The sequence below is a fragment of the Ailuropoda melanoleuca genome, chromosome 8, assembly GCF_002007445.2.
Source record: "Ailuropoda melanoleuca isolate Jingjing chromosome 8, ASM200744v2, whole genome shotgun sequence".
Taxonomy (NCBI): Eukaryota; Metazoa; Chordata; class Mammalia; order Carnivora; family Ursidae; genus Ailuropoda; species Ailuropoda melanoleuca.
In genome coordinates, this window is record NC_048225.1 from 25,115,187 (window position 1) to 25,128,626 (window position 13,440).

The 13,440-nt window shown below is 50.1% G+C and overlaps 1 protein-coding gene and 1 pseudogene across 1 annotated transcript in view; one reads left to right on the forward strand and one right to left on the reverse strand.

Moving 5' to 3' along the window:
• LOC109489214 lies at positions 1 to 10,542 on the reverse strand (annotated as a pseudogene).
• ADAMTS15 (ADAM metallopeptidase with thrombospondin type 1 motif 15) overlaps positions 9,943 to 13,440 on the forward strand; it is a 25,730-nt gene continuing 22,232 nt past the window's right edge. Inside the window, exon 1 of the mRNA XM_002912683.4 lies at positions 9,943 to 11,488. Within this exon, the coding sequence (XP_002912729.1) occupies positions 10,541 to 11,488 (948 nt within the window). The 5' untranslated portion in view covers positions 9,943 to 10,540. The remainder of the gene's footprint in view (positions 11,489 to 13,440) is intronic.

A 13,440-nucleotide genomic window follows, 5' to 3' on the forward strand; every position in this document is an offset into this window, starting at 1 on the left:
CTATCTGATCTCTGGCTCACTTTTGCCCGCAACCACATTGGTTTTTGCAGCCCCTCTGACTTTCTTCATTCTGTTCTTGTGCTCCTTTCACTGTTTTCTTGATGTCTTTTTCTTCTCACACAGGCCATGTCTTGCAAGTCTATGGTTGGGCTCATTTTTCTTTGCATACTCCAAGGAATTCTAAACCATTCCAGGGCTATGTGTCTTGCCACCACCAATATGGGTTCTGAATCCAAATACAAAGATGACATCTGGGTGGGCTTGGACATTTTGGCTAGTTTCCCCCGAATTTCTGTCTTAGGTACTATAGCCTTTCCGGGGTGATGAACCCCCATGACCATTTTTTTCCGCTGAAGTTGTCAGTTGGTCATGAACTTCTTGGTCTGGATAGTTACTGTGCTGTTTACGATGGCGGCCAAACTTTAAGCCATGCTTTCTTTCTCTAAACACACACACACACACACACACACACACACACACGAACTTTTGCATTTGGGAAAATGAGTCTTGAAGGTTTGGAGTGTAAGGTGTTGCCCAGGGTGGACGCCAATGAAGCTGGAAGAGTCAGCTGGGCCCATGTGTGAGGGTATGTTTGCCACCCTGGGTGCCTGAGCTCTCTTCCAGAGGACGATGAAGATTCACTAAAGACTTAAGCAGGGAAGTAACAATGTGGCATTTGTCTTTTAGAAGGACAGCTCTAGCAATTATGTAGACTGTGTGAAAAGAGAGATTGGAAAGATGGAGACCTGTCAGGACAAGCTTTCCAGAGATGGTGTGGGCCTGGGCCAAGGAAGTGGTGGGGGTGATGGAGAGGAATACACTAGGACCTCTTTGAGTTTGCCCTGTAGGGGTGTGGTAGGGTGGGGAGAAGATAAGGCTGACTAGTTGAGGGGTGAGGTGGATACAGGTACCTTTGGCCAAGTTGGGGAAAACAGGAAGAAGAAGGGATGCAAGTATGTGTATGCTGTGTAGGGCATGTGCAGAGAAGGGACTCATAAGTTTAGTTTTGGGCCTAGTGGGGACTGACTGGGGTGTCATGGAAGCTCAGCAGTGATGGGGGCTAGGAATTGTCAGTTGGGAGTCAAATGCCGAGATGGGTAGTTGAGGCTGTCAGAATGCACTCTGCTGGAGGAATATATGTGAAATTAAGGGTTTTCGTTTAAATTTCTACTCTTCTTTTCAGTTTCCCCATTCCTCCACTTTTCTCTCTCCACACTTCCAAGAGCACAGGTGAAATCTGCCTATCCAATCACTAATCTTGCTCTCTCTTTTCCCACATCTGGGGCCCTTCCAGAAGCAATAAGCACTCTTGGTTTTCCTCTATGGAAGGCAGTGATTTGCACCCAGCGGAGCTCTGTAGTCTGCAAGTGTCTTGCAGTTGGTCTGTTGGCTGATTCAAAATGTCAGCATGGGATGTCCTGAGGGGAGGGAGGAGATTCCTGCGTAGCTGGGAGAGAAAGAGGGGGAAAAGGAGAAATCTCGACTTGGAGGAACTTGATGTTTGGACTCTCATCAACCACAGCTTGAAAGTATCGGGCAAGTTGGAGGGCTGCTCCTGTCAGGGTGGCGAGGAGGTGACATTACCATATCCCGTCACCTCTTGGTGATGTCAGAAGTGATGAGGGAAGCTGCATGCAGGTGCAGGAAGGAGGAAGCAAGGGCTGGGGAAGAGCAGCAAGCCCTGATGAAGGAGGTAACATCTGGCTTCTTAGCAGAGCATTGGAACCCAAGGTGGGAGAAGAGTGGGGTCTGCTGGAGGCCTTGGGCTCTGCTCTGGGACCCACACTCAGGTGGGAGGTGGGGCTGAGCCCAGAGAGCCCGAAGCAGCTTTTCTTCTCCCACTAATCTGGGTCAAGGTCTAGTTTTAGGTTCTTCCGTTGTTAAACACTAGAGTTTTCTGCCCTATAATTTCTGATGTACTTGAGGATCAGAGAAAACTGACACCTATAAGCCTCATGCATATTTCGTTGTGGGCTCTCAGCTGGAAATCTTCTCTGCCACTCTGGGCTCACGGCTCTCACCTCGGTGAGAGAGCTGTCCATGATGATATCCATGGCTCCTTCCCCATTGCCTACTCACTTCACTTCCAGAGTGAAACAGAGGCACGAAGCTCGACATGAGGCAATATGCATTGACTAGGTTAATAAGAGATAGGGAGAGGTGAGGTAGGAATTCCACAAAGCATTTGTCAATGAGAAGCCAGATAAAAAATTTGAGGCCAACAGCTTACTAAGTGGAAGTCCTCCCGTCCTGGGAGATTTAGTAAGAAACTCCCAACCTGTTGGGTCCAGTAAGAAGTGTGATGGGTGAGAGCAGGGTGGAGAGATGGAATCCGTTGCTGGGCAGGTAGTGTGTTTCTTGTTTATGAGAATTGTGCCCCCTAGTGCTGGGCTATGTACGACCCTCAAAACCTTAACGGTGACCTTGCCTGGGAAGATCTTTGGGAGACCCCTTTCCCCCTCCACCCCTCTTCAAGAGCCTGCCTTGTTGGCCCTGTCTGAAATTCCACCATCAGAACTGTGTTTTGAAAAAGACTCTGATACTTTTAAAGTATAAATATATGTGAATGGGGAGCATTTTAAAACTGTTATCTGTTGTTTTCACCTAAGTGTAAATTAAGATGCAAGCAGCAACAAATTTTGAGGAAGGGAAGTGAGGACACATGAGAAGAATTAGAGCGAGGGCAGAAAGCAGGGTGGGGGCTGGGCTGGGGAAGACAGGGAGTGTAGCAGGTGGAGGGGACGGGGCACGAATGCTTGGAGGAGACAAGAGTGGAGGGGCATGGTGCCGACAGGAGGGGTTGGCTGCCCTGGGTTTCCACAGGCTCTGTGCCTACCCCCTAATTTTCCCTACATGAAGAGAACAAGAGCCGGCAGCTCACCTCAGTTACTACTATTATTATTTTTTTTTTTGGCAGAACAAATCAAATAAATTGCAAACTCCAAAAGTGAGAACTGTATCGTACTTTCTAATTACAAGAGGCCCAAATAATGCTACTTATTCTGTGGGCTCATTGTGCTCTTACTGATGATAATAAGAATATTTTTGCTCTTTCATGAGCAAGGGATTCAAAGTTCCCAGAGACTGGGTCATTTAACTAGCATCCCCAAATAACCCAACATCAAACCGAGCTGGGGCTGAGCCCTGGCTTGAAGATTGGCAATTTTGGGCAGTCGGCTTGACGGTTCCATGCTCCTGATCTCTCAGTCATAGAAGGGCTGGTGTTTTAGGCTCAGGTCCTGGAGCAGCCATATCTGGTTTTCAAGTATTTTATTTTATTTTATTAAGATTTTATTTATTTATTTGACAGAGAGAGAGAGAGAGAGAGAGAGAGAGACAGCCAGCGAGAGAGGGAACAGAAGCAGGGGGAATGGGAGAGGAAGAAGCAGGCTTCCCAGCGGAGCAGGGAGCCCGATGTGGGGCTCAATCCCAGGATCCTGGGATCAAGCCCTGAGCCGAAGGCAGACGCTTAACGACTGAGCCACCCAGGTGCCCCAGGTTTTCAAGTATTTTAACAACAGGTGAGGAGAGGCTTCTTCCTGTTGAGCGTGGGTAGGACTTGGTTGGCATAGTTCAGGGGTTGCGGAATGGGCTTCTGAGAGTACAACTCTCCCAAAGTTATGGGCCAAATTTTGAGTGCATGTACGTGCCCGGGTATTTTTCAGGGATGAGGTTTCACAGTATTTATGACCTCTCCACAGCCTCCAAATGGTTAAGAATCACATCAGAGCAAACTGTGATCTCTGCTGACTTCCAATGAGTTGAGTCCCCATAGTGCCATCGCGTGGAGGGGAGGAAGTGAAAATGAATACCACAGGGGGAAAAAAATGTTCTCGTAAGACAAATTAAATAATACTCCTCTGTTATGAGTGTTCTCTGTGCCTTTTTGCAAAGGTTCCAAAGACAGTAGACCAGCCACACTGGGGCCATCAAGTTCATTGTTGACCCAGAGTAGGGCTCGGCTTCCAGGCAAGTCACTGTGTTTGTATAAATCCTATTTAAACTAGCCTGTGAGCACGTATCCCAGGAGTGTGAGGAGTGTGTATACGGAAGGAAGATAAGGAGAGAACTGTGTGTAGTGCGAGTATGCGATGGGACAGGAGGGCCGTGCCCATGATGGGAGTGAGGGGGGTCCTGTGCACACATGCAGATGGCAGGTCTTGCTGGAAGAGTGGCAGCTGAGTGGGGTACAGAATAAACAGGCTGGGCTGGGACTTAATACCAGATCATGCCCTGAGCCGAAGGCAGACGCGCTTAACCGCTGTGCCACCCAGGCGCCCCTATTTATTTATTTAATTTTATTATTTATTTTTTGTTTCGTTTTTGAGAGAGAGAGAAGGAGGTAGAGAGGGAAAGAAAGAAAGAGAGAGAGGGCACGAGCAGGAAGAGGGGCAGAGGGAGAGGGAGAGAGAGAATCCTAAGCAGACTCCATGCTTAGTGCGTAGCCTGTCGTGGGGCTCGATCTCATGACTCCTAGGTCATGACCTGAGCCAAAATCAAGAGTTGGAGCCTCAACTGACTGAACCACTCAGACACCCCTAAATTTATTTATTTATTTATTTGGGCAGGGAGAGAGAATCTCAAGCAGACTCCGCGCTGAACGCAGACCCCCATCACAGGGCTTGACCCCTCAACCCTGAGATCATGACCTGAGCTGAAACCAAGACTCCTATGCTTAACCAGCAGAGCCACCCAGGCGCCCCTCAAGTATTTTTATTGAGAAGAACGCACTGGTGGGAGAAAACAGAGCCAGCTAGGAAGAATGGTGCATTCTATTTTGCAGCCTGGTCTAACATTCTGAAAGGGAGAGTGGGTGCTTTACTACCAATGGTGGTACATGGCCTGAGGCTCAAGTTTAAGTTCACATCTTGAAGCTACTATTTTGGATGCTGATGGTGGTGGGAAAAGGGTATACTGGGAGGAGCAGAGTGGACGGAAGAGTGTTTGGCAGAAAAAAACTGCTCTCTAAATCCCCAGACAGGAGTGGAGGATTTAGTATTCATTTCTTCTCCCTTCTAGGTCCTCCTCTTCCACCAACCTGAATGCTAGCTGTATCCTCAACAGCCCAAAACTCCAAACTAATTTACATTCGTGTGTGTGTGTGTGTGTGTGTGTGTGTAAATCTATAGAATGAATTGTTAAATTGGGAAGCCTGAGATCCAAGGGTAGTGGCTGTTATTTAAAACTCGATAAGGGGGGATTCAGGGTATAAGCAGGAGGCAACCTGGAACTATGATTTGATGAGTTTCCCCAAGCCAAGTCAGGACCCTTTGTTCTAACCTCCTAGCATCCAAGAGAACAAATACAGGACTTAAGAACCAGAGGGCCTTCTATGAAATACTTGGCCCCAGAGAACAAATCAGAGTGGGTGGCTGAGAGGGGAAAAATAGAGTTAAACATTTCTTCTGAGCAAAGAAGAATGGACCCCGGCCCAGGGTTATAATTCATGGGGCCTCAGATGAAACTCCAGCTGCTTCAGCTGTCTCTACATCTGGGAGAAGACCGGCCAAGGAATCCAGCACTGGGGGAAGCCAGTGGAGGACGCGGCTCAGTGGCTTAACGCACCCGGAGTCTTCCAAGAAGCTTCCTTGAACCCACGCCTTTTCTAGATGTTGTGTGCTTGGCCATCTCTGTGGCACAGTTTCCAGGAAGAGTACTTCAACACATCTGGGACTTTAAGAGATCTTTGACAAAGAATGCTGGAGACATAAGACACACAAAATGGTAAGTTCTTCAATCTATTTTCTGTGACAACCTAATCTGAATCCTAACCTGGTAAACCAATGAATTAATACTCTCTGATTTGAGGAATGGGAAGACTTCCTTCAGTCACTTCCCTCCCCATTAAGATATTGCCTAGACCATAGAACTTATTTCGTATTTCTTCACCTACCCACTCTCTTTTCTCCTTGATTTTTTTCTCCCATTTGGGGAGCTAGCCCATGATGCTTGATTTTCCAGGAAGGCAGGTCCTCACCTTGAATAATCACATTCGGAAAGAAGTGAAGTCTACGTCTCCGAACCGAATCCTTGTAGCTGCGTCCGCTGTAGACGCCTCCATGCATCATCCTTTTGGGCTGATTTTCTAGCTGGAACCTTCTGCACCCACCTGGCTCCACCAAGCAGTCTCACAGGTTCTGGGGACTGTCATGGAGGTTGACATAAAAGTAAAGGGAGTCCTGGTTTTGATGAGTTTCTTGTCTAGTCCTGTGTGGCCATAGCCTAGTCCAGGAAAACGATTTAACATTTAATTAGCAAAAGGGCAAGCTCAAGAAGAATATTTTTATGCTAGAAATGGAGTAAGCATACCCTGCAGGAAATGAGAGACAAGGAGCAAAGCTGCCCTGTGTGAATGACATTACGTGGCTTCCTGGAGGAGGTGAGAGTGAAACACACAGGCACTGAGGAGACTGAGAGGAAATCCTAGACGGAGGAAATGGCTTACACGAAGCTATTCATGTTGAAACAACAGCTTTTGGCCAGAAGAAGCCAAGCTAGTCAATTTAGCTAGAGCCAGGTTTTTATGTAAAGGGTAAAGAGAAATGATTTTATGTCCGGAGCAAAGTAGCTGACCAGGTAGCCTTGGACAAGTAACTATCCCTCTGGACCTCAGCTGCTTTAGCCAAGAAATGAGGGGGTTAGGTAACTAGGGCACTGGGCGAAGGTTTCCGTCAGAGGTGAAGAGAGTTAATAATTATGGGAGCAGTGTGTCAGGCACTCCAAACTCTCCTAAAAGATAGTCTAATCCATCTCCATTTCAGAGATGAAGTATCTCGTCCAGAGTTTCATAGACTGTGAGCGACCAAGCTGGGACTAGGGTTGAGTCAATTTCTTCATTCACTATGAATGGACAGCTCCCATTTGCCAAGCACTGTGCTAGGCCCTGGGGGAGATAACAGTGAATGGGACAGATACGGTCCCGCTCTCATTCTACTCGGGGTGTGGGGGAGGAAAGTCAATAAAGAAGTAAAGATCCAAGTGAATAAATAAGTTTAAGCAGCAGTACATGCTATGAAGAAAATAGAACATGGAATCGTGGTCATGATTTGGGGCTTCTTAGGTTGGGTGGACTAGGAAGGCCTCTCTGAGGAGGTGGCAAACCTGGGTGGAGACCAGAAGGGCAGGAAGAAGTCTGCCTAGTTGGCAAAGGGCATAACTGGCCAAGCTGAAGTATTTAGACTTGACAGCATGGACGAGGCCCCCAGTCTTTCTTTTGGAGAAGGAGTTGCTCTTTATTTCTCAAAGATCTTAAGATGGTGGAGGATAGGGAGAAGCAAGAGGGTGGCAGTAGCAGAGTCCTAATATGGAAGTGGGGTGGCCAAAGTGACATGGGAAATTTCTGAGCAGGGCTGGGAGAGGTTGCTCCCATTCATTTCCATCCCTTCCCTGTTAGCAATACCAGAAGACTTCTTTCTGGTGTTAGCATCACCAGAAGGTGATGATGGCAGTCATCTTGGAGGGCCAAGTAAGGCTTGGTAATAATAATAATAATAGTAATAGCTAATGAGAATATTAACTATTAGATAATATTTAAAGAACATTTTTTGAAAGATTCATTTATTTTAGAGAAAGAGTGCATGAATGGGGGGGAGGGGCAGAGGGAGAGAGAGAGAGGGGAAGCAGACTCCCCACTGAGCATGGAGGCCATGTGGGGCTCCATCCCAGGACCCTGAGTTCATGACCTGAGCTGAAGCCAAGAGTCAGACACTCAACCAACTGGGCCACCCAGGCGCCCCAAGAAACATTTTTAATGTTTCTAAGCATGTCTGGGCACTTTTTAAGGATTAACTTATTTAATCTTTGAAGTAACTATAGGAGAAGGGTAGTAGTATTATCCTAACTGTACATACTGGAGAAGCTGAGGCTTAGGGAGGTACAGTCTCTTACCCAAGATTGCGCAACTGAGGTGGGTGGAGCAAGGATGCACATCCTAGGGTCCCCCTGGGCTCTCGATCATCATGCAATGTTGCCTTCCATAGGCTTCAAACAGTCATGTAGTGTTTGATCTGGAAGTGACCTTAGCTATCATATAGACCAGAAATTTCTAATTTGGTCCTATGAGAGGAGACCTCTGATTTAGGATAATCCTTCGTCTTTTGACAGATGAAAAAATTAAGAGTCGGAAAATCAGATTTGTGATGGAAATGGAGGGTTGATGCTGAGTTCCGACTTCTGCTTGAATGCTCTTAGTAATCCATTTCAGCATATCCCTAGATACTTAAATCCTGGTTAGAAACCTCTGGCAGAAGCAATTTTACAGAATTGCAGCCTCCAAGAGGGGAGAGACAAGCATGAAATAAGATAACGCTCATAAAATTCTTGGTGCGGTGCTCAGCACAGAGTAAGCGCTCAATGCACGTCCATGCCTTTGAGAAAGTCCACATGGCTGGTTTCTGTGCCCAGTGGTGAGAACAGCTGGGCCACGACTGGGGAAGGGGAAGCAGGACACACAGGTGGAGCCTGCCATCTTGATTGACATGCCACGGTCTTACCCAACCCCATTTACCACAGTGAAAGTAAAATGTCTTTGGAAAGCTCGTAACCCATCATTAAAACTGCTGGGTGTAGGAAAACAATTGTTTGCCCTAAATAAGTGACTTATGATTGCCCTTGGTTTGTCTGAGTTTTCTTTAATTATAGGCCCTCTTGAAATACTCAAACACACAGGGCCTTTGTAAATTTGAATCCCCTCTCACTCACATACAATCCTCCTGTATACACATGCTTCCTTGCCTTTATAGAGCATAAACACCCATCTCTTACTCATACACATAATGAATTTCAGCCCCGTGTATCTCAATTGAAGAGGGGCCCAGGAGAATGATGGGTATCTGAGCAGTCTTCCAGGTCCAAGGCACCACAGGGCTCTTGGAAGGCTGGGTCTTTTATGGGGAGAAGATAATGGGCAAAAAGTGCTCTTGACTGATAGACCAGTCCCAGCATTCTCTTTCCTATAATAATAGAGTTGTTTACTTGAGCCATTCCCTAAAAAAATTCCAAATTTATTCCACCCCACCCCACTTTATGCTTCAAATCATTGTATTACCCCCACTTCCCATCCTCTTTTCTTGCAAACTCAACTGGATGCCTTTGGTTCTGGAAAGACTTTCTAGGTATTAGTAAAGACTAGGAAAACCTTTTTTCTATTTGCATTTCTTCCTTGTCAGAAGAAAGAAGTGGATTTTATGGAGAGGTACAGAGCCTCTTGGGGACCAGTGTCTGAAACAGGGCTCATCAGAACTAGATAGGAACTCATGGCTTGATGATCTTGTTCCCATCAACCCACACCCAGCCTTCCCCTCCAGTGCCCGAAATGACACCTGGTCAAGGATCAGATGAGAGAAACTCTTGGAGGAAGTACTGGCAGATTTCCCTGTTGCCTGCCAGTCAGCCCTCCCTCAGCCCTTCCCAGGCAGGAGGACAACCTCTTTCCCCACATCCCCTCCAGGCACTGGTGCTGGTCCAATGGCTCTCTTTCCTTCCCCAAGCCCTGGGTGATAGCAGTTGCCCATTTGGTGGTGTAAGTACTCCCACTGGGACCTGTTTCAAGATCCTGTTGTGATGTCCCTGAATGGGGAGGGACTAACTGCCCAAATCCCTGAAAATTTAACGCTGGGCACCAGCTGTTCAACACACCATTGCCCCTGGGCAGATGGTGGCCCTACCTACGGGGCCCTGGGTCTGAGAAGGGTTCTCCATATTCCTGGGAATTTGCCCTTCTAACGACAGGACATTTACAGGGGCCGTTCTTGGTTCTGGATCTTTTAGGGGACACCGTGGTAAAGAAACATCAGGGATGTTGCAAGGTGGGGGGATGAGGCGAGCCTGGGAGAGTGGGTCAGTGGGGAGTCTTCCTTTCCAACTCCTGACCCTGCCTGCCTTGAGAGAAAGGCTTGGACCCAGGGAGCAGACAGATGTCGGTCGGGACAGAAGTAACTGATGTGTGGGGGCACTGGGGCATAACGCGAGGGCAAAATGCTAACCGAGACACTAAGCGCTGGTTTCTCTAGCCAGCCCACGCTTCCTGCCTCAGCTCAACTTCACTCCCTCCCCGCCAAAGCGGCTCTGGGCTCCGGAGGCGGGACCGAGTTCTCCGGTGGCCCCCGGAGGCTCGGGGCTGCAAGCTTTGGGAGGCTGGGACGCGAGAGAGGGAGGGGCGCTGACTGGGCAGTCCAAAGAGGAGGGGGCTTTTAATAGGCTCGCCCAGCGCCTGGTTTGCGGCGCAGCGAGTGGCTGCGGTTCGAAGAAGCGGCCCGGCACCTCCCTCTAGCTCTGGGCTGCAAATCTCCGTCCTTGCACTTGACAGCGATTGTACTTAAGCTCCCAGGGCGCTCTTTGCTTGGAAAGGCACAGGTAGGAGGCGCGGGCTGCTCGGTGCACGCTCCCTGCTCTGGGAGGAGTCTCCCTCCCTTTGCTCTGCTTTCTGGGAGCTACGGACTGCGCCGGAGCATTGGTGGTTCCCGTGTGCCAGGAGACGCGCCGGCGGCCGGGGAGCTGGGCCGAACCCTTCCGAGAGCGCGGCGGTGCGCTGCCCGGCGCCATGCTTCTGCTGGGTATCTTAACCCTGGCTCTCGCCGGGGGACCCGCTGGCGGGTCAGAGCCAGATCAGGAGGTGGTGGTCCCCATCCGACTGGACCCGGATATCAACGGCCGCCACTACCGGAGGGGTTCCGAGGACTCCGGGGATCAGGGAGTCATTCTTCAGATCACAGCATTTCAGGAGGACTTTTACCTACACCTGACTCTGGATGCTCAGTTCCTGGCGCCCGCCTTCGCCACTGAGCATCTGGGCGTCCGCTTCCCGGCGCTCACCGGTAACTCTCCAGACTTGCGACGTTGCTTCTACTCTGGGGACGTGAATGCAGAGCCAGATTCCTTCGCCGCTATGAGCCTGTGCGGGGGTCTACGAGGAGCTTTTGGCTACAGAGGCGCCGAGTATGTCATTAGTCCGCTCCCCAACGCCAGCGCGCAGGCGGCACCGCGCAACAGCCAGGGCGCACACCTCCTCCAGCGCCGGGGCGCACCCGGCGGGCCTCCCGGAGATCCCACCTCTCGCTGCGGGGTGGCCTCAGGCTGGAACCCCGCCATACTGCAAGCGCTGGACCCTAAGGGGGGGTCCGGTTTAGGAGAGAGTAGCAGTCGGCGGAGGTCCGGGCGCGCCAAGCGCTTCGTGTCTATCCCGCGGTACGTGGAGACACTGGTGGTGGCGGACGAGTCAATGGTCAAGTTCCACGGCGCGGACTTGGAGCATTATTTGCTGACGCTGCTGGCCACGGCGGCACGACTGTACCGCCATCCTAGCATCCTCAACCCCATCGATATCGTCGTGGTCAAGGTGCTGCTTCTTGGAGACCGCGACACAGGGCTCAAGGTCACGGGCAACGCGGCCTTGACGCTGCGAAACTTCTGCGCCTGGCAGAAGAAGCTGAATAAAGTGAGTGACAAACACCCAGAGTACTGGGACACAGCCATCCTCTTCACCAGGCAGGTGAGTTGATCTGTCACCTCTTTGGATCCCAATAGCCCCATTTTCCTAAGGTCACCGCCCTTAGCTCTCCAAATGCCCTTTGTGCCAAACAAGTGACCCCGGGTTAAAATTTTGTTGATCTCTTCGGACTCCCACTTTGGATCTTACAGGGACAGGCCGCTCCTAGGCTCCGGGGAGCTTCGGCTCACGTGCATATGAATGCACGTGGGCGGTCGGAGGAGCGCCCCCTCCTTCAGAAGGTGTTGGCCTGGCGTGGCCAATCAGCGCCTCGTAGAGCAGGCGCCGAGGGGCCGGAACCCAGGAAGTTGCCGCCCCGGAGCCGCAGTGTGTCTCCTTGGCTGATAGGAGGCGCTCTGAGGATGGTGTTGGAGGGGTCGGGAAAGGTCCGCCCCTATTCAACCCGGGCGTCTAAATCCTTTCAGATATCCCCTCCGAGGCTTCTTTTCTCTTCTTGTAAAACTGGAAGGTGACGCAAGCAACCCAGTTCAGAGCTTGGCTTCATTTCCTCTGGGTAGCATGTTCAGTTATCCTCCGTCTTGGGCCTCGAAAACCTGGACTGGGATGGAGGGAATCATTTGGGATATTTTGTGGTTGAAATGAAAAGGACAGTCAAGTACCGGGAGCATTCCGTCCTTCGTTGCTGCTTCTCCTGTACTCTCCTGTGCTGGGCCTGGCCTCTGCTCGAGCGGATTCCAGTCCATTCAGAGCAGGCAGTCTAGTTAGAGCACCTGTTTGGAGCCTGGCGTTTCTAGTGGAGTTTCACTTGGAGCTGAGTTGGGGAAAATCTCTCAATTTTCCCATTTCCCTGTTGGCCCAGGGTGACCCGTTTGCCCTGATGTGTGCTATGGAGCAGAACAGGCAAGGTTGCTCATGACACCAACTCACTGAAACTTCCGGCGGTGTGCAAGTGGTGTAAGCTTGGTAAAGAGCATCTGGAGACCCCAGGTGCGGGATTGGAAAGATACTGAGTACGGGGCTTAGAAAGATGGTCAGATCACAGAAGCAGCTCTGCCTTTTGCTATGGGTCTATGAGCCTTTACATGCATAGATATTGGAGTGATTGGGTACTGTGAAGTTTTTGGATTCTTGCAATTTCTCAGATTCATGGATGGGACTGGGAGGAAGACGGCCATCCAAAGTGACCTGCTTCCCCTGATTTGGGGGGCTGCGGCTCGAATCTGTGCCATGCTCTTGTTTTGTTATTATCATAACCACCTCATTCCGGTGATGGCCCAGAATCCTTGGTTGCCTGTGGGGCTCTCACTCTCCACTCTTTCCAAAGGCCACTCAGAGCTGCGCTGGCACACACGGGGCTGGAGCTAAAGTCTTCCACACTAACCCATTTGGCACCGCTGGTCCCCTTCTGGAATTGAACTTCCTCCTTTCCCAGCCTTCTCCTCCCACCACCTGGTTTCTCTAGGGAGGTCTTTGGCCTGAGTCAGTTTCCTTGCACTCATTCTTCCAACTGAGGTCTGCAGAGCTGCCACTGCCCAGCCCCTACACACACTGCCTGAGTCATGGGGAGACAGCAGAGGAGGTGGCTTCCACCCCTGCACACAGACCAACTCGGCAGTCAGATTGCTGGGGGAAAAAAAAAGCAAAGGCCAAGAACAGGATATCTTAATGGGCAAAGCAGCTGTTGGCCCATCTGCTACCTGGGATGCCCCTGTGGAGGTCACTTTCGGCTTCTAAAGTAACAGACCTCCGTCTCTGCCGCTTAGTGGCTAGGCTGACTTTTGGAACCAGCCCTAGAAAGAGGACTCCTGCTGGGAATAGGGGCCACCCCATCAGAAGGATTTGCCTTTTGAAGAAGAAGCAATCGAGCAGCGTGACAGCTTCTGTCTGTCAGTGGTGTGTGCTGTAGACCCAGGGGCTCTATGAAACATGCATAATGGGGACAACATGTATGAGCAATTGGGTCAGAAGCAGTGACGTGCAAGATGTGATTTTTA